Below are 21,329 nucleotides of genomic sequence, written 5' to 3' on the forward strand. Positions count from 1 at the left end.
ACACTGGAAAATCCAGTAGCCTTGTGAAAATAAGCATATGTCCAATGATGACAGCCATATTTTAATGATATCATTTTTACAGGATATTCTGTCTGGGCTTGATTTCCAGGTAAATCCATTGGCCAGTGTGTGTGATTTAGACACTGTTCAAATTCTGCTTAGCCACAGACTCACTGGAATCCATTCTCAATATAGCCCAGTCTCAATTCAAGTATGTAAAATGGGAACCATAATAAATCAGAATTGGTGTAAAGTGCAGTTTTAATGTGCAAAGCTAGAATGACAACTTGCCAAGTTAGCATCATCCATCGACTTATCAAAACATGCTAATCCCCTCTTGCTGGAATGAGTTACTAAAACAGAAAAACCTAATTTACTTATGGTTCCATGGATCCATCCCTCTCAGCATTTTGCATCAATCGCTCCATAACAGACCTTGTGAAAAACCCATTTGCATATTGTGGAATGTTGGTACTTAGTCTTTCCTTTGCTGCTGATCTGTTAATAGGCGCATTGTGTTTATTAAACTTGTGCCTGTTATCTTTAGTGTGCTTTCGGTTTTGTGGATTATCCAAGGTACCCTTGGGAGAAAGGCAGATTATAAATATTAGCAATATACTTTAAAAATTAATAGTATTCTATATAGATACCTTCTTCGTACTTGTGCAGATGCAGAAATTACTTACCAGAGGGTTAAGCGCCATGATCACTCCCTGTCTACATCAGTAACCACATATGCTTCTATTCTACTACTCAAAATTGTGAGCAGCTAGTATTGCTAATGCTTTATCCTGACGGGATGCTAAGGCAGCTACACTGGCTAATTTTACAAAGCCATTTTCACTTTCTTGCACTTTGGAACTCCCTGCCTGTTGAGATTCAGCAGGCGCCCTTCACTGAACTTTTCCCAGTGTCTGCTGAAGACATTATTGTTTGGACAAGCATGCCCAGATGTTTAGAAAGTTGAGGTAACTTAATATGTTTTAGTATTTTTAACTTTGTATATTTCAAAGTACGGTTGTGAATTTTTCTTGATTTTCTTGTTTTCTTTTTGTGAACTGATTTGAGAGGTTTTTTTTAACAATCAAGTGGTGTATAAATTTTATGAAATGAAATAAAAATAGTGGTTACAAAGTATGTTTTCCTTAGTACACTTTACGTTTGGGTTTGTTATGTGTTGGGCTCCTGTTCCAAATCCCTGGCATGTATGCATGCCCAGCAACATGATGCAAGAAGCAACTTGTGTGCTCCTGTCAAGCTATACTATAGCAACTCACTCAGTATGTTTCTTCAAATTGGACAATATATGCACACACTTACCCTAACATTTTCCTGGCTCACAAAAGGCATTTTTATATGCTACCAGACACATACCTGTTCTCAGTACCCAGTTGCAGCCCTGGATGTCTGACAGTTTTAAGCTATGCCCATGTTTATTATTTTAATCATGAGAGATTAAATTTGTAATAAATTGTGCTGCCATTTTAATTGTGATAGTCACTGGCCTACTGCACCAGGGGTTTGTTGACTACCTTTCAGAACAGGATTCTTTTTTAAATAATAATTTCTTACAGCATGTAAATTAATTTGTTTTCATGTTTTTCCACATCAGCCTCTCTTCATTTCTGTGTTGTAGTCCATTTACTTTACCATTTCCAGGTTAGGCTCATCATTATTTCTCATTAAAATAGCTTTAGGCATTTTATCCATTAATGGCTGGTCCATGTGCTTTGAGTTTATTTTACTTAATGAAGTCTGCAAAGGCAATTTAATACTGTTTCTTATTTACACATTCTTTGCCCTCTTCTCAGATACTGTCAGTTGTGTGTGTGCCTGTTAGTTTTGTGGTGGTGTTTCATCTGTGGGGCAGGCAGTGAATGTTTGCATCTACATTACATACTGTTTGTGCCAATCCAAAGGCAACCATTTTTTCCATGTTCTGTCACCCTCCTGGCTTCTGACACCCAGTAATTGGTTCGTTTTTCTGGGCCCTAATGACAACATACCTGGCTGCTACCTTTGTCTCTGCTTCTCCTAACTGAGAGGTACCTGGTTGGCTGCTGTCACATAGCGCTAGACTAGATGGACAGTCAGCTTGATGCATCATACGCAGTTTCTTTTTTTTTCTTTAACCATCTCTTTTTGGAATGATTTAACTTCTGCTACAGTGCAGAGGCCCAACTGTGCATCTGCTCTGAAGGTATATAGGGAGTGGGATCTGTTAAACATTCCAACCGTGCTTCAACCACCATTTCATACACTGAGGTAAACAAGGTACAGAACTGTTATATACATATATATTTATATAATATGCTATAATAATTTGTATCTTTCTTTACAGCAATCTTAGTTAATATCTTTCATACATAAGTAAAAAAGTCACATGAGAATGGCACATGTAGGGTGCTCAGAGTCCCCTACAGCCTCCATGCTGGGGCAAATCAGAGCAGGGATCCAACAGTTAGCATTCCTGGAAGGGGTAAATGAGTGGTTTTGCAAGAAACGGCAATGCACAGACTCTTGGCTGCCTCTCCAGTGATTGCATACAAAGGCTTTTAGAATCCATGAATGGGAACTGGAGGACATCAGGATCAAAGGCATTAGGTGGAGACTTCTCACTTTTCTCCCACAAAAGGGAAGATTCCGATTTAAATAAATCAAGAAGCTGGAATCCACTGGTAAATGCCTGGCTCCAATGTGCTCCAGCAAGAGGGATAAAAAAGGGAAAAGGATACAAGCAGTGAGGCTTTCATACAGAGAGACTGCTGTAGAAAGAAAAGGAAGGAAAGTAGTTTTCTGTACACAAACCTTGCAGAATAACAAAATAAAATTAAAGTTGGTAATGCCCCTCATATAGGCAAGAGCCCAAGATTTCTTAAGACAAAATTGAGTGCTCCACAACACTGATTCCACATTTAAGTGTGTTCCACTCGAATAACAAGGAAAGTGAGCATATTAGGGTAAAGATAACACTACCTGGGCTGTTGCCCCCTACATATTACTCCAGAGGGCAAGCAGGTAGTTAAGATTACAGATGTACCAATGTAAATTCAAGCTAATTGAAAGGATTCTAAAAGACAACAACATCCCTCTCATCATGCCCAGCATTCTGAAGGCACCATCTGACCATCTATAAGTGGTTGATAAATACCATTCAATAAAGGTGACCATCAGAACTGGGATACAGGATTTTAAAATGACCTTTCCCCCTAGAATTTGAGCAGTTTGGGAGTGACAAATAAGGGCAGGCTACTACATCATGTTCTTAGATAATCTGCAAGGTAGTGTCCGCCAGCAGGCACCTCTGACATGCTGATATGAACGTTAATGGTAATGTGTGTGGTAGTGCTTTATCAATTGCATCTCCTGTGTGATAGCATTGGACTCACGACACATCCAAACCAGGCAAATACATGACAGACCATGCAGTTAAGTACCAGTAAGTCAGTCTGAATGCTAACATGGTGCCTGGGACTGGGAGGAATCCCTTCAGTAGCATCCTATGCAGCAGAAACTCAGGATCTTGAACATCTGGGCCTCAGATATGTTGTGATAAATAAGAGATACACAAAGCCCCAATAAATGCATTTCCCCCCCAAAAATTATGTCAGACATTGTCTAATTGTCTAGTTTCTCCAGAGGCATGAAAAATGAACTCCCTTATGCTAAAAACAAAAAGAGTTAGACAACAAAGGGCCCAGTCATTCTTCATGGATAACTGAAACACGGGGAGCAAAGAAGGGGAAATTTCTAATACCCTGGTACAAATGTCTTCTCTCAATGAGGCAATTGCTCCAAAACTCACTGCAGTACTATTCAGGTGAAGTTTATTTCATTACGAACCCTTATCAAACACAGTCAGCTTTCCTGTTTTCAAGGAAAACTGCTACCAAACATCAGGGTTGGACTATGGAAGTTCTAGATATGCTTTGCAATAATGCGTATACATGTATTGCATGGTCTCACTTCTTCTACATGCTGCTTTCTGGCTTGCTCCCTCACTCGCACAGATTACCAATTAAGATAGTCAACAATCTCATCCAATAGGATGACTTCTATATATGCCACTGGTACTGGGGAAAGCCTGCTTTAGACAAATGAGGCATTGCTATTGGCACTTGTTAAGACAACCTGAAGGAGGAGAGGACACTTGGGAAATTTGGCAAAGCCTAACATCATGGAAGATGAGGACGTATCTCCTTCACATAACAAGAGAAGCAACATGACAGTACAAGGAGAGAAAAGAATGAAAGCACTTGACACTGTGTCCTTTCCTTGCATCTCAAACTAACAAACAAAGGCACAACGGAAGTATGGGAAACAAGAGAAAACAACACAAATAGCAAGGCAGCAGTGAGCTCAAGAACAGTTGGGTACTGTCTAAAGTAACTTGGGTTTCGTCACATTCAGTATTTTGTTCACTGTTTTCTTCTTGATCTCCCAATGAAATGATGTTATCCTGTTGAGTGAGTATGATACTACATGGCTGCAATTTATATAATGGGAAGCTCAATGCCCCAACCCTCTGCACAATGAACTATGGCTAAAAAGAAATGTATCAGACATGAAATATGGTGAGAGACCAAAGATGGAAATGCCATTACGTATACCTAGGGTTGCCATATGTCTAGGAATTCCTGGATATGTCCTGTTTTGGGAGCCCTGCATGCCCATCCGGGGGGGGGGGATTTTACATTTTAAAGCAAATGTCCTGGATTTGGTTAAAAAAAGGAAAGTGTGTGTGCACTGGTGGCTCTGGTTCAGGCAGCTAGGGCAGCCTGTGCTCTGGTTCAGGCTTGGTTCTGGTGCTGGCAGAGGGGCTATTGCCCTAAAAAAGCGCAACAACTTTTTGTGTCCAGATTTTTACCTCTTGAAATATGGCAACCCTGGCATCGGTGAAATAGTACTAGCCCCCAGAAACAGCTACTTGAAAACTATTAATACAGGCATCTCCCCACTTACGCACGTTCGACTCATGTGTGACCGTATATATGTGCAGTGCTGGGAAATAATTAAATAACTTGATTTAAACTGCAAAAAGGCACAGAAAGTGCAAAAATGGCCTGAAAAGAGTGGGGGAGAGTGCAAAAATGGCGCAAAAAGAGCAGTGCCATCAGCAGCAAGTGAATATGACCCACAGCCAAGCACATGGGGGCACTGGTCTTTACATACACACCCTTGCCATTCTTCCCACATCGTCCTCCAGCAGTGAAGACTGAGAGCCATTGCTACCATTCATGCCAGTCTGGAAAGTGCTGCTGGTTTTTTAAAGGGTTTTCAGTGGTTTCCAAAGGTTTAAAGGGCATTTACAGGCTTTTAGGATGGTGTTCCCCACTATACATGATTTCACATATATGTGTGGTATCCTGGGATGTAACCGCCACGTAAGTGGGGAGCTGCCTGTACTTCTAGACCATTCTAATTCATTACAATCATCATGTGACACAGTCACTGTTTTCCATTTTACAGATGTGAGTGAGACACAGAGCACAAGCTGACTAATATGGGCCTTGAATCTAGTTCTCACAGATCTTTCTTTAACTCTCATTGGATAACAGTGCCATAATAGGAGAATCTTCTACTTGAACATGTGGTAGCTTTACTTTGTATATACCACAATTCTTTATGAACAGCTTCTCAGATTTGAAAAACTAAACGAAATCATGCACTGTAATCCTGAATGAAAATCAGATTAACAGCTGCCTTATACTGAGTCAGACTATTCACCCATCACTGTCTTACACTAAGAGGCAACAGTTCCACAAGTTTTTCAGGAAGGCTGGAATTGAATCTGGAACCTTCTGTATGCAAAACATGTGATTCCCCACTGAGTGATGGGTGCATTTTTGTCTCCATGAAAAGATCCCTACCACTTCATTCTGCAAAACAACAACATGGAAGACCGAAGATATAAATAAGCTGGTCACACTCCCCTAAATCTGCCTCTGCTAGAGTAAACCATACTGGGCTGGATGGAACAATAGTCTAAGTATAAGGCAGCTTCAGATGATCAGATATGTAGGATTTCATCTATAGCACTATATGTGGGCTAGGTCCAATTCTGCTTCAATGGCACATACATCCTACCCTCACATATTGGGTGAAGGGACATCCAAGTTGTTGCCACCACTCCTTTTAGGCAAGCAGGACTGTTTGAATGATTTAGTGCTAGCTTGTTTTTGAACAAAAAACAGCCAGATGATTGCTCCAGTAGTGAGCTGCAGACTGTGTGTGTGTGTGTGTGTGTGTGTGTGTGTGTGTAACACCATAAGTACTTAAAATTATGCTAAGAGGAAACAGTGTGTTTTTCATAGGTACTATTCCATACATCAGGGGTGGCCAACTCTCAAGAGACTGCATCTACCAGCTTTTTGGGGGGTTCAGCTCAATTTTGTTGAGCTTTTTTTAGGGAGGAGAAAAGCCCCTCACTAAAAAAAGAAGGGGTAAAGTCACTCACAAAAAGATTGCGATGGATCAAAACAGCAGCACAGAGAAAGCTCTGTCTTCCCTTCCAGAGATCATACAACAATGGAGGGCAGGGTGAGGGGGCAGGGCAGGAGTCAGTTTTAGCAACACTAAGGAAAGGGAGCCAGAGATCGACCGTGATCTACCAGTAGGACATCCCGGCCATACATATATATGAAACTCATGCAACCACATTTCATGTGGCAATCAAAATAACTATAAATATCTAGCTGGGAGAAGAATCACATTTCCCAAGCACAAAATGCTGAAGTCTTGAGTACTGGGGAAACACAGCATCCCTGCAATGTTAGCATTCCACTGGACGAAGTCCATAGCTTTGAAATGTGGAGAAGGTTAGACAACCTTTTGCAGCAATGAGATGCAGCCTGTGCTAACCAGGATGAAATGTTGGAGACATAGGAGATGTAACATATTTATCAACAGGATAATCAAGTAAGGAAAAGGTACCGAGCAGAATTAAATAGGAAGTGCCAAACAGAGTTGAAAAGGAGAGAACTTATAAAAGCTATTACCAGAGGTTCTGGTTTTCAGTTCCCACTCCCCAAATTCAACGCATGTCTCAGCCCAAAAGCACTTAAAAGGACTGACATGGCATTGTATGTGTATTTGGGAAAGTTTGAAAGTACCCTCTGTTGGAAAAGAATGAAAGTGCTCATCATTAGTCGCCCTGCTAGTAAGAGAAGTATTTCTCCCAGCTGGGAGAAATCTTTTGTTAGGGCATCTTTGGCAAAGCTGCATCAGCATCTATATGGGGCCTTTGATCACCTATTTTAGTTTTTAAAGTGAACGAAAACCTGCCTGGGAGTGTGAATTAATTCACTGCATCTGCTCTAAAGCTTCAGCGGAGTGTGCAATTCCACCCAAAATCTACTAGCCCACTGATGCTGGGTGAGTAAAAGGGTTGCAGTGATTTTGCTACAACTAGGAACTGCTCAGTTAATGGCTATTGCTTCAGATACATTCCTAGCACTGAACCGATTGCATATTGAAGTTCTAGATAGTTTTCAAAGGACAGTCTAAACACCCAAGGTGCTGAATAAGCAGGGAGAGGACACAGCAGCTTGGGGATGAAGCCCAGAGGCAAAGCCATGAAGGAGCTTTTAAAGCCAGGTAGAAGAGTTGGAAAACCAATTTATCAGCGCACAAGCAGGATGCAGTGTGCATGAAATAGGTACCAACATGTTTCAGGGGTGAAACTCAATAGAAACTCAGTATGTGTGTCAGTAGTATGGCGTTTTCTAGTTCTTTCCTATAACTACAAGGGATATGGGTATGCTAAAAATAAATAAATAAAGGTGTACTTGTGGAGTGTTGGTGTAGTCATTGGCCTTTTTAGTGTAAAACAAATTAAGTGCTAGAAGACCCATTTTTTCAAGAAAAAAAAGACAAATAAGATGCTGTAATGTAATGCAGTAAATAAACTCAACTCCCATTTTTATACTTGCCTCTCCTGCTGAGTGCAAGCATTTGATACACCTGAATCTGTGTATTTTCCTTCTTCCAGGCAGAAGCCCAACAGTCACAAAAAGCACAGACAATCTGGGACAAACACAGTTAAGACAGTCTGATTCCTGCTACCAGTGACAAGGAAGAGGATAACAAACACTCTTGGGATACAATCAAACAGCTTTAAAAAGTAACAAAACCCATGAAAATGACAATGAACTGGTGCTCCGGTCAGGCACAACATTGTAGTGCAATAGCTTGTTGCATCATTCACAATCTGATCACCACCAAATGAACATATTGAAACCTTCTCCAAGCAAAGCTGTATCAACAGCCTCTCAACCTGGCTCTCCAAGCCTAAAATAATCATCTCAGGCAGGGGTGGGGGACCTGTGGCCCTTCATCAGCCCCAACCAGCATGACCAACAGTCAGGGATGATGTAGTCCAACACAATCTGGAGGGCCAATAGTTAGCCATCCTTGTCCTAAGGCAGGAAACTGCCTGCTCTCCACCTTCGCAGATTTTCAGATTCATACAGTAGATATGCTGCACGCACAGACACCCTTCCCTCCCCCCTACATTCCCATGACCCACAAGAGCTGGGAAGCTTCCTTCTTTTCTATTTGTAAAGTGCTTTGAAGTTTAAAGCGCTCTCTAGGTGCTAAGTATTTGCACTGAATCATAGCTTGATTCACAAGGCAGTGCTCCTCAAGATTGGCAGACTGATTGGAGTGGCATCAGCTGCTCAAGCAGCCTGTCCAGTTTGGTGAGCTTAACCTGCTGTAAGTACCTGCAGCTTAAGCTCTGCAACACCGCTGCATCCCAAAAGATCCTCATAAACCATGCAGTTTATTATATGCTTTGTCCCAGAACTATATATTCCTGCTGTGTCTTCCTTAAAGAAACATATTTTATCAGTCTAGTTCTGGTTTACAGTAGCCTTAGTCAACTAACATGAACCAATACAGCTGCTATTGAAAAAATGGGAACACTGAAGAGCTAAATTATTAAGACAGATTGGCTCAAGCCTAAATCATTAAGATTAATGGTTTGAAAACTGGAATTTTATCAATAAAAACCTTCTGCACTTCCAATGAAAAATTGTTTCAGGGTAGAAAGGGGGGATTTACTCTTCTGTCATGTTGACCACTAGCATTAGGCCCCAATTCACAATTGCCCTGCATATTGCAGAATCATTTAATGTTATGCGGGTGTACTATCTTACACCCATGTATTTGCAGTCCTATCCTATGCAAGTTTATTCAGAAGGAAAAGTCCTGCGGAGTTCAATGGGGACTGGTTTCCAAGCTAGCATACAAAGGAGTGTTAAAACATGAAAGGCAAACGAGTCCCTAGAACCTCCATAGGAAACAAAACTAAGGCTGCAACCCTGTACTCACTTAGCTGGCAACAAGGACCACTGAGCTCAGTGGGACTTACTTCCAAGTAGACACATACAGGATTGTGCTAGTAGTCACCAAGAAAACTGGAAATTCTCCCACTCGTTTCCAGTTCTTCCAAACAAGCAGCCTTTAAACCACAAAGAGGCACAAGTGGCTAGAGCTTGCCAGAACCTTCAGGGTGCCCTTTGTTCTGGCAGCCTGCTTGGGGACCTGAGGCCGCAACCTCAGGGAATGTGCCAAGTACCTTCTGGGTTGCCATGCATGGGTCATATGCTGTGTATGGCATACGAGGCTGCATGCTGAAGAGGCCTATGGTAAGAGTTGTTCTTTCACATTAATGCTACATTCCGGTATGATATGACTTGTAGGTCACAATATGCTTAACCTCCTACATTAAAATTATTTCACTCCTAAGTTTCATCACTAGAAAATACTTGCAATTTTACACAGTGCCGCCATGTTGTTGTGAGAAGATCTAGTGGCTGAGATGCAATGTTGTAAGCTGTTCTGATGTGTAGTTGGGTGATGCTGATAAGCCCCTGATTGTAGAGTGGCTGAAGGAATGCATATGAACAGGGTTAATCCTATCACCCATCATTACTTTCTAAGAAGGATTTGTAATAACAATGCTTCTTAAGGACCCAAGTTGAGAGAGAGATGGGAATGCAGAGAGAACATTTGTCCCACTCAGGTAGGTGTTTCTCATACACTTAGTAACTACCTCCCCAAAATGCTTAGTAGCTTTGTAAACATACATGAGACTTCAATGCACAACATACCGGTAAGTCCATCTTTTCCCTGAACTCAGGGACAGACCACCATTGACCTTACGTGATGCTGCCAGTGAATGCAAGATCAGGAATGGGGACAGACTGGCTCTGGGCACCATTATGTTTTGGGGAATAATATAGGGCACTGGCAAGCCAAAAGCTAGTTTAAACCAATTGATTCATGCAAATAGAGATGGAAATTCTGTCAGATAAAGCAAGATTGTCCCTAGTTCATAGTGATCTGGGGAGCTGTGCAATGCTGTGAGACCCAAAATACCTCTCATCCCCCCTGCCCCACCCTCCAGTACATGTACTTTCTTCTCAGAAGAAGTCTGGTTATCACTGAACACAGAGCTAATCAGGGGAGCAAAACACCCGAGCCCCGGCCCAATTTTCACTGCACTGTCAGGATCGGGAGTGGAGGGACTGCATTCCTCTGGAACACAGCCTTAATGGCTATAAAACAGGAGAGTGTGTCTGATTATTTTTTTAAAAAAAATCACAATGATGACAATGATGGACAGGTGCTTGAGTCAAACATGATACGCTAGTGCAATAGGGCCCAAAGTCACAATCTCCTTGATTCAGACACAATTCCAAGGACATTATCTGACCCCTCAGCTTATGTAGCTCTGGTCCTCTAGCCTGTGGACAGTAACTTCCTAATTTCAGCAGGAAAGGCAGAGATCCTGCCTCCTCCTTAAAAGAAATATGCTGAGGTAGGGAAACCAGTCATCTAACTTCAGTGAACAAGGTCCTCAAAAAGCAGCAGGCTGCGTTAGGCAGTGATTTTCTCCCTAACTAAAGAACACAAACCACATTGTGGCATCCTTCGTGCTGACCTCCACTGTGGCGCCATTAACAAAGCACCTAGGAAAGAATGCCACCGTTCCCCATGCATCTTCCACAACTCTCACCTGCCCAGTGACCAGGTCCTCCACGTTTTATCCCATGACTCAAAGCATGGGATTGGCTATTTGGGCCCTTCTCTCCTACACTAGAGGGCTGAGATCATGCAGTCCTCTTGTTTGGCAGGGCTGGTCATATTGCCAGTGGGAGTGGAAGTCCGGATTTTGTCAGTGGCCAGACATTCCTGGCTACTCATGCCTGTAGGAGTGAGGTCCATAAGCTCTCCAGAAGAACTCAGAGGGAAAGAAGGGGAAACTGATATGCCTGAGGAGGGATCTGTTGAGCCCGCAAATAACCTGGGGGGCTTTGGGACTAAGTTGGGCTCATACTGTGCTCTTAGCAGGATCTCCTGATCACTGACAGACTTGGGCATCTCAGCAAAATCACTAGTGCTGTCCGATACCATCATGCAGTAGATGTCCTGGAAGGAGCTGCTTTTGCTGTCCAGATTAAAGAGGCTGTCTATAAACTCGGCAAACTCCAACACTTGCGGACTGGGGTCATCACTGAGCCTCCCGTTCTGGAGGGTCAGTTCCTCCTGAGCAGTGAAGGAAACGTGGTCTGCATCGCTGCCAGCACCGCCGTCACTGCCACGCCGCTGAGGAGTGGTGTCTCCACTGTTGTGCAGGGCCTCAGGAGGCTGAGTCTCCTGGGAGTGTTTGGAGAGGCTGTCAGCAGCAAGCAGCTCTGTCCGTGAGCTGAGGGAGGGGTTTTCCTCAGGGATTGCTGGGTCGATATAAAAACAGTGAGTCTCATCTTTCTCCATGACTGCATGGAGGCTGGGTGAGCCGCGGATGCTACGAAAACCAGAGGAACGCCTTGAATCAAAGCTGTAGATGGATTCATTATCCGACAGGCTCTCCATTGTAGCAAGAGGAGCACGCCGGTCCTGCAGTTCAACAGACAGGCGTTCCTTGGTATCTAGAAGCAGCAGCTCCACAGGATCCTTCTGTACTGGAGATAGAAGCTTGGTCTCATAAAACCCTTCCAAACTGATTTCAGAGTGAGCCTTACTCCTGCAAAAGGAGAAGACAAAAATATGAGACTAATACAAGGCTACGCTATGATCTCTTGGAACAAGCCACAGAAGAGAACACTGCAGATACAACTCCTCATTTATGACATCACGATATCCACCAACACCACAGCAGTTATCACATAGCAGGAAGGAATACGTCCATCAGGGGTCTTTAGTAGATCTTTCTAGAAAAATCAGAGCCACATCCTTACTTAGTGCTGCTGTTCCTTCTGTCCACTACTATGTCTCCAATTCCAATCTGCACAGAAGGCCTAGGCAGAGGCTGATTCTGGAAGATTAACTCCGGGTTGAGGTCCACTTCTGTAGGACTCACCATCACTTTGGCTGCAGAAAGCAAGGCTGTTTTGCCTTTGTTATAATTCTCCAGTACCTGTGCAAAATAAATTGGTAGAGAATAGTTTTCTTCAGTTATCATTTCCAACCTAACCTCACCTTGACTTTTAACATAAAAGTCAAATGTCCCACAGCATGCCTAAAATGGATCGCAGCATCATGTTATATCAGTGCTTTTGATTTTCAACAAAATTTTTGTATATATGCCTCACATTTTGCTGGACTACATTTTGCGGGATACACAATCCCTTCATCATAATGTCTGTCCTTTTCTTCATCCGTGAATCAGTTTGTTCAGATGTTCAGCACAAACTTTTTGGTTCGTCTTCTATCCCCTCTGGTACCTCCCCCAATAATGCCCATTATTACCTTGTTAAGACCCTCCATGACAACATAAGGCAGGTGTTCGTGTAGCATTGCTGGGGAAATTATCACTTCATTAAATGCTTTGTTGTCTCCCCAAATGGCAAAGTATGTGGGTTCCTCCTGATCACAGCAGCTGGGGGGAAAGTCAAGAAAGGCACAGTCATGGGAAAGCAAGCAAATTAGAGGGGGAAGGAATGATGACCCCAGAGAAAAAACACTGGGACATACAGTAGGGCTGGGTGTAGGGGACATCACTCTAAGGACCCAAATGAATAACAGAACACAAAGGCAGTTCTTTCAGGCCCATATTCTAAGGCAGAAGCATTCATATCACATCTTGTCCTGCACAATTAACTGACATTATGAAATGAACAGAAGCAAACAAGACTCAAGCAGTTATCTCCTGTCATCCATCTCTATCCCCACTACAGTGCTCCTCTACTAAATACCATTTCAGGCAGGAACTAAACTGTCAAGAGAATAAAGCCACAGACTTTTGCTGATACCTTGGTATCATGGCTATATTCCCAAGGTTAAAATGTCATCAAGAGTACCTGGTTATTACATAATTTTGTCATTCTAATGCTCAGCTGCATTTCCCATTTTTTTATTCTATAGCTTGGAATGTTACATTCAGCAGACCAGGCAAACAAAACTAGCTGCATGTAAATGCATACCTAGCGGTTTTTTAATATTAATAGTTTATCCTTGATGAAATACTCACTGACTGCAGTGAACTACCTGGCCTAACCTTTTGTTTAGTGATTGTCTTCTCAGTTTGGGTCAATTAGTCTCACACCCAGATGTAAACCATCCTTTGTTCCTGGGTGGCTTTGCTTTTTGGTTGGGGGGGGGAGGTGACAGCTGAAGACCCCAGCAATTTCCACCCACCACGGCTGGTACTATGGGATAAATGCAGAGCACGTAAAACCAAACTGGAGTTCTCATGGGGGAAATTTAATAATATCCATATGTGCTGCACTATCAGTAAAGTTGCCACCAAAATTACAATTTAGAAACTCTCAGAAAATAAGATCACCACCACCACCACCCCACCCTGGCCACCAAGAAAGCCCATCAAACAGTTTGCTGAATATTATTCCCAGCTCTACCCACCAGCACTGTTCAGCAGGATGATTGTGAACAACATGAATGATGCGCCCAGGAGGATAGAGTGGTGTGCTTGCTGACAGGGCGATGGTTAAGTCACTAGGATGGGTCCAGAGGCGGTGACTGGTTACTGAATTCACTTCTTGCTCTTCAGGGAGCTCAGACTTGGGAATGCATTTTGTGGCACCCACAATGATTCTCCACTGTCCAAGGAAAGAGAAAGGAAAGGAGGACTCTGAAGTAATGCAATTAAGTGCAAGGCTGAAGTGCTGACATTATATCACGGTACAAAGGGGAAAAGTTGAGAAAAGTTCACATTTGGGCTGATTGTTGTTGTTTTTTTAAAAAATGCATTGTGTTCCTGTCAGGGAACTGACATCGGAGGAAAGGGACGTGGTAGGGCTCCCAGAGGCTGGGAGAGAGTCAACAGCCAAAGCAGGGACCAGCAGGGGGAGCGCGGGGTCTCTGGAGGAGGATCTCAGTAATGCTGAGAGAGACGCAGCAGCCCAGGCAGGAAGCAGCAGGGGAGAGAAAGGGGTGAGAGACACTTCGAGCGAAAATAGCGGGGAGGTGTCAGAAGCAACTGCAGGGAGACCTATGCTTCGCCGGAAGCTGTCACGTCGTGAGTCCAGGAGACGCGTTTCCGTTAAGGAACTTCTTTGCTGGAAGCGCTTCCGCAGACAGCCACTGTCGGACTCTACAAGTGACTAGAGCAGACATGTCTGAGGAGCTCTGTCACACACAGAGGTTTGTGGGGTCGCACAAACTCTGAAGGGGCACTATTTTAAGCACAAGCAGCTAATCATCCCCTGATAGCAGTCCGACAGTCTCTGTACGCTGCCTGTGCAGGAGAAGGCATCATGAGCGACCCAGCAGGAGCCGGAGCCGCAGGGGGTGGAGCTGGTCCAAGCTTGGAAGACAGATGCCGAGCATTGGAGGTCCAACTTGCGCTGCAGACGGCGAGGCTCGAGGAGAGGAGGGCTCAAGATGCAGACAAGAAGGGGAGAACCACTCAGTTCCCCAGAAAGGTACCAGGATTAGTGCAGAAGTTTGGGGGGGACCCCAAGGATTACCATGCCTTTAGGACTGAAATGCAATATGCCCTGAATGTGCAGTTTGATGAGTTCCCTGATGAGGAATCCCGAGTTGCTTTCGTAATTGGGCATCTTGAGAAGGGGGCGCGAGATTGGGTTCGACCCCTGATGGCAACGCACAACGATATCCTGAAGGACACTATGAAATTCTTTCGTGCAATGGATATCATGTTCTCCAGCGATATGGAGGAGGGGGTAGTGCGCAGACAGCTAATGGCTTGCAAGCAGGGAAGCAGATCTGTCCGTGAGTACTGGACTGAATTTACCATGCTGATTCACAGATTGGGGTGGGATTTATCGGCAGCACCCATTCAGATGCTATTTGAAGAAGGTCTTTCTTCAGCTGTGAAAGACGAGCTGGCCAGGAGCCCCAGGGCGGTGTCTATGGATCAGCTGACCAAATCTGCGCTGACCATTGGAGCGCGCCAGGAGGCAAGAGCCTTGGAGAGGCGGGAAGGGAGAGGGGAACGTTGGAAGGAGTTACGCATTCCAGACATTCCTGAGCCAGCTTTCCCGCCGGCAGAGCCGATGGAAATCGGAACAGCCCGCGCGCGCGCAGTTTCAAAGCCCAGTGAGGGGGCGAAGAAGGAGGGAAAGGGACCCCGGAAATGCTATCTCTGCCAACAGCCAGGCCACTTTGCCAGAGTCTGCCCCCAGAGGAAGGAATGGCAAGGGATGGTGGGAACTGTTGAGGGGGAAGAGCAGGGAGAAACGGAGCAGGTAAAAGCCAACGCCTGGTTGCCAGCAGGGCACTGCAGCCAGGCCAAAGAGCAGTGAAAGTGCCCCTTCCCCAAGTGCCAGTGCCAGAAGCTCCTCGACCTGCTCTAGTGATTGAAGTGTCGCTAGAGTTGCAAAATGGACACCCCCTAAAAATAAAGGCGCTGTTGGACTCAGGCAGCTCCTGCAATTTCATGAGCAAGGAGTTTGCTGCTGAACACCAGATACAGACTATCCCCTTAAGCAACCCCCTGCAGGTGACCACGATCGATGGCAGAGAACTGTTGGGAGGAGGCGTCAGCTTGCAGACCATCCCAATGATAATGAGGGTGGCAAGGCACACAGAACTGATAGCGTTTAATGTGGCCACCTTGGGAGGCGCTCCCATTATTTTGGGAATGAGCTGGCTAGCCCTACATGATCCGCTGGTGGGCTGGCATCAAAGAGTGGTTTCCTTCGGTTCCGCACATTGCTTAGAACACTGCAGGGGGGAAAAGGGGTCAGCAGGGGCCCAAGCCACCCTAGCAGGGACGGAAGTGATGGAGAAGGGGAAGGTGCCATCACAGTATGCTGATCTCAGCGACGTGTTCAGCGAGAAGGAAGCTGACCAACTACCCCCGCATAGGCCCTTTGATTGCCAGATCAATTTACTCCCTGGAGCACAGCTTCCTGTAGGCAGGTTGTATGCCATGTCAGACAGGGAGATGCAGGAGTTGCGAGCGTTCATTGACAAGAACCTGAAGAGAGGCTTCATCAGAGAGTCCAAGGCAGCGGGGGGTAGCCCAGTGTTTTTTGTGGATAAAAAAAACACGGACAAGCCGAGGCTGGTATGTGACTTTCGGGCCCTAAATGCAGTGACAGAGCCGGTGGCTTTTCCTATGCCCAGGATTGATGATATTTTGACCAGGGTACGAAAAGGAAAGATTTTTACAAAGCTGGACCTAAGGGGGGCGTACAACCTGATACGTATAAGGAAAGGGGATGAATGGAAGACCACCATGTTCACCCCTTTGGGGGCATTTGAATATCTCGTTATGCCTTTTGGATTACAAGCAGGCTCCGCGTGTTTTCAAGCCTTTATGAACCATGTACTGGGGCCTTTGCTCTACAAGAATTGCGTGGCCTTCTTAGATGACGTGTTGGTGTATTCGGAGAATGAGGAGCAACATGTGAGAGACGTCAGAGAAGTGTTGAGCAGGCTGCAAGCCAACAGACTGTGGGTGAAACTGGAGAAGTGTCAGTTTCATACCAAGGAGGTGGAATTCCTGGGGTACCGCTTGTCAGACAAGGGGTTGGCCATGGACCCCGGCAAGGTTCAAGCGGTGCTGGAATGGAAAACACCCAAGACTAAGAAGGATGTGCAGAGGTTCCTAGGGTTTGGAAACTTTTATCGTAAGTTCATCCGAAACTTCGCTCACCTGACGGCGCCCATCACGGACTGTCTCAGCAGCAAAAAGAAGTTTGTTTGGACGGGGGAGGCGGAGCGAGCGTTTGAGGAACTGAAAAAGGCCTTCGCCTCTGACGAACAACTTCTACATGTGGATTTACAAAAAAAGCTGAGGGTCGAAACAGACGCTTCTGACAGAGCCATAGGGGCGGTGCTTCTTCTGCAGCCGGGGAAGGAGGGGTCCGAGTGGCGACCGTGTGCCTTCTTTTCGCGAAAGCTGAACAAATCTGAGAGAAACTACACGGTGTACGACCGGGAACTTCTTGCGATTTATGAGGCCTTCCGGAGATGGAGGCACCTACTAATTGGTGCACAACAGAAGGTGCAAGTGCGCACGGACCATAAGAATCTAGAGTATTGGAGAACTGCGCGAGTGCTCAACCAACGGCAGTTGAGATGGGCCCAGGAGTTCTCCAAATTTAACTTTGAGATTTGTTACGTACCAGGCCCGGAGAACGTTAGGGCGGACGCTCTCTCACGCAAACCTGAATATTTGGAGGGAGAGGGTGCACCCGAAGAGACCCATGTCATTCCCGAGGACCGCTGGGTGTGTGGGGCGGCATTGGTGGGGCTAAGGGAACTGATAGAGGGAACGGTGCAGGATGAATATGCCCAGGACAAACTCAGGAGTCTCAGGAGGGAGGGAGACAAACCCGGGGGGTTTGAGGAGAGAAACGGGGCGTTGTACTACAAGGGAGCGTTATACGTACCTGAAGGAGAATTGAGGGAAAAGGTACTCAAGCAACTGCACGATAGCCCCACAGCAGGGCATTTTGGGCAACACAAAACCATGTGGCTGGTTACCAGGGAATTCTGGTGGCCCAAGGTCAGGGAAGATGTGAGGGAGTATGTGAGAGGGTGTGACCGATGTCAACGAGCCAAGGGGGAGAGGCGGGCACCGGCAGGTTTATTAGAACCACTACCCACGCCGGAAAGACCATGGGAGGCAGTGGCAATAGATTTTATGACTGATCTGCCCAGGTCCAAAGGGAAGACAGCCATTATGGTTGTGGTAGACCTGTTAACCAAGATGGCCCACTTTATAGCCTGCTCACATGCGGTCACAGCAGAAGAAACCGCTAAATTGTTTGTGGAAAATGTGTTTAGATTGCATGGTGCCCCCTTGAGGGTGGTTTCGGACCGAGGGAAACAATTTACTTCCAGGTTCTGGAGGAAGCTCATGAGCTTATTGCATGTAGAGGTGAATTTTTCCACGGCCCGCCATCCAGAAACCAACGGGCAGGCGGAAAGAGCTAATGGTGTCCTCCAGCAATATTTGAGGTGTTATGTGAATGACAGAGAGAATGATTGGGTGGAGAAGCTGGCGTTGGCAGAATTTGCCTATAACAATGCGGAGAACGTGTCCACGGGAATGAGCCCTTTTTTGGCCAATCACGGGTGTCATCCCCGAGCCTTCCCAGGGGGGGAGGGGGAGAACTGGAGCGTTCCAGCCGCAGAACAGTTCGTTGAAGAAATGGAAGCGATCCATCGCCAGCTCCAACTTAATTTAAACAGGGCGAAGGAGGAATATAAGAGGCAGGCAGACAAAACCAGAAGGGAAGGAGAAAGCATTAGGGTGGGGGACCAGGTGTGGTTGTCCACCCAAGGGTTACCATTTAAAGGAGGTTGTAAGAAGTTAAGACCCAAAAGGCTGGGCCCATTTGAAGTCACGCAACAGGTCAACCCAGTGGCTTTCAGACTCCGGTTACCGAACCACATGAAGTTGCACCCAGTGTTCCACAGATCATTGCTGTCACCGTATATAGGGGACAGAGAGGGGAGGGTCAATAGGGGACCAGCTATGGAGGAAAAAGAACACAGCTACCATGTAGCGGAGATTCTCGATTCCAGGTGGAGGGGAGAGCAAGTAGAGTATTTGGTAATGTGGGAAGGGGAGCCGGAGTCGGAAAACACCTGGGTCAGGGCAGAGGATGTAGATGACGAGGTTTTGATTGAAACTTTTCATCAGAGATTCCCTCGGAAACCCCAGCCAGTGGCGAGGTTCCGGAGGGAATACTTCGCCACCACCGACGAAGAAGAAGAGTTGGAGGGGTTCGCTGATTCCGAGGTGGAGGAGGATTCAGCGAGTCGGAACGAAGACCGATGGAGGGAAATGTTCGAGACGTCGGAAGATGAAGAGGATTCTTTTAGGGGTTTCAGCTCCTCACCGCCCAGAGGAGAGAGTAGGGGCGGGGGAGAGGGGGGCCCTGGAGGGGAGGTGGATGTCAGGGAACTGACATCGGAGGAAAGGGACGTGGTAGGGCTCCCAGAGACTGGGAGAGAGTCAACAGCCAAAGCAGGGACCAGCAGGGGGAGCGCGGGGTCTCTGGAGGAGGATCTCAGTAATGCTGAGAGAGACGCAGCAGCCCAGGCAGGAAGCAGCAGGGGAGAGAAAGGGGTGAGAGACACTTCGAGCGAAAATAGCGGGGAGGTGTCAGAAGCAACTGCAGGGAGACCTATGCTTCGCCGGAAGCTGTCACGTCGTGAGTCCAGGAGACGCGTTTCCGTTAAGGAACTTCTTTGCTGGAAGCGCTTCCGCAGACAGCCACTGTCGGACTCTACAAGTGACTAGAGCAGACATGTCTGAGGAGCTCTGTCACACACAGAGGTTTGTGGGGTCGCACAAACTCTGAAGGGGCACTATTTTAAGCACAAGCAGCTAATCATCCCCTGATAGTTCCCATTTGACACTCATACTCATAATGCAGAAAAGAAGGCAGCAATCACACTATGGACTAGATTCCTTGGTTTTTATATTAACAATAATAAAAACATGGAAAAACAGCCATCTATCTATCTATCTATCTATCTATCTATCAATCATCTATCTATCTATCATCTATCTATCTATCTATAGATAGAGCCAGTGTGGTGTAGTGGTTAAGAGCAGTGGACTCGTAATCTGGTGAACCAGGTTCGATTCCCCGCTCCTCCACATGCAGCTGCTGGGTGACCTTGGGCCAGTCACACTTCTTTGAAGTCTCTCAGCCCCACTCACCTCACAGAGTGTTTGTTGTGGGGGAGGAAGGGAAAGGAGAATGTTAGCCACTTTGAGACTCCTTAAAGGGAGTGAAAGGCGGGATATCAAATCCAAACTCTTCTTCTTCTTCTTCTTCTTCTATCTCTATAAATCACTGAGCATATCTGATTATGAGTGCATGCATTCAGAGAAGAAGCTAGAGTTCATCTCTAAGAAGCATCAGTCACCCAGGTTTCTACTTTGAGCAAGGACAAGTAGCAATCTCATTTGAAGGAGAAAACTTCCAATTTTTAGGGGCAACTAGTGATGTCATAAATCTGATCATTTGTGAGCCAACCAATTACAGTTGTACCTTGGAGGTTGAATGGAATCCGTTCCAGAAGTCCATTCGACTTCCAAAACATTCGAAAACCAAAGCACGGCTCCTGCAGCCAATCGGAAGCCCCATCAGATGTTTGGCTTCCAAAAGAATGTTCGAAACCCGGAACACTCACTTTTGGGTTTCAATCGTTCAGGAGCCAAAACATTCAAGAACTAGGCTGTTTGAAAACCAAGGTATGACTATACTTTTTAGTTATAGTTCAAATTAGACGGAGGTTTGGGGTTATATTATTGTAAGAAAGAAAGGAGGGTAGTTGTCCAATAGGAAGTTATTAACATTTAGCAGGAAGTGTCTCAGGCAAACTCCCTCTTAGAACAGTGATTAAGACATGCGAAATCTACAGAATCTAAATATAGGGAAAATATGATAGCCTAGTCTGGTGACTTTCCAGGCCTGACATCACACACAAACAGAACCGCATTTGATCAAAAAGAATACTAATGTTAATATATAGAACTGCATCTCTCTTTACCTCATCAGAATAGCACCGTTTCCTTTTAATTTTGGCTCCTTTCCCTGATAGTGTATTTAATTATTACCTTCTCTTGTCCTGCATACTGAGCTATCACAGTATCACACAACACACAAGAAGCAGTTACAGAGTTTGCTTGTGTGTTACTTTCCCAGAGTAAACTTTTAAAAATGTGTTATCACTGCTATGCAAGTGTCACAGCCTTCAAAATACCTTGTCTTCTTAATGGCATATTAATGCAATTGAACAATTGTGGAATGGGCAAATGAGAAAAACGATAATAGGAACTACCTTGAAAATAGATTCAACTAAGAATACCATCACCTTTTAACCCCGAGGGAATAGTCACAAGGGGATCAAGGCAGGCACATGTC

At 45.3% G+C, this 21,329-nt stretch overlaps 1 protein-coding gene and 1 long non-coding RNA gene across 12 annotated transcripts in view; both read right to left on the reverse strand.

Annotated features, from left to right (window-relative positions):
- Window positions 1–243: 243 nt before the first annotated feature.
- LOC309532043 lies at window positions 244–6,352 on the reverse strand. The gene is made up of 2 exons (XR_014219544.1): window positions 2,007–6,352; window positions 244–581 (listed from the first exon to the last, which is right to left on the reverse strand). It is a non-coding gene; the product is annotated as an uncharacterized lncRNA (long non-coding RNA).
- A 902-nt stretch (window positions 6,353–7,254) lies between these two features.
- Window positions 7,255–21,329, reverse strand: part of DAGLA (diacylglycerol lipase alpha) — an 88,610-nt gene continuing 74,535 nt past the window's right edge. For all 11 annotated transcript variants that reach the window (XM_082220843.1, XM_082220839.1, XM_082220837.1 and 8 more), the window contains 4 exons: window positions 13,870–14,066; window positions 12,757–12,886; window positions 12,246–12,424; window positions 7,255–12,031 (listed from right to left, as the gene is read on the reverse strand). In XM_082220843.1, the coding sequence (XP_082076969.1) occupies window positions 11,104–12,031; window positions 12,246–12,424; window positions 12,757–12,886; window positions 13,870–14,066 (1,434 nt within the window). In that variant the 3' untranslated portion in view covers window positions 7,255–11,103. The remainder of the gene's footprint in view (window positions 12,032–12,245; window positions 12,425–12,756; window positions 12,887–13,869; window positions 14,067–21,329) is intronic.

This window comes from Podarcis vaucheri (genome assembly GCF_965113315.1).
Source record: "Podarcis vaucheri genome assembly, chromosome: 1".
Lineage (NCBI taxonomy): Eukaryota > Metazoa > Chordata > Lepidosauria > Squamata > Lacertidae > Podarcis > Podarcis vaucheri.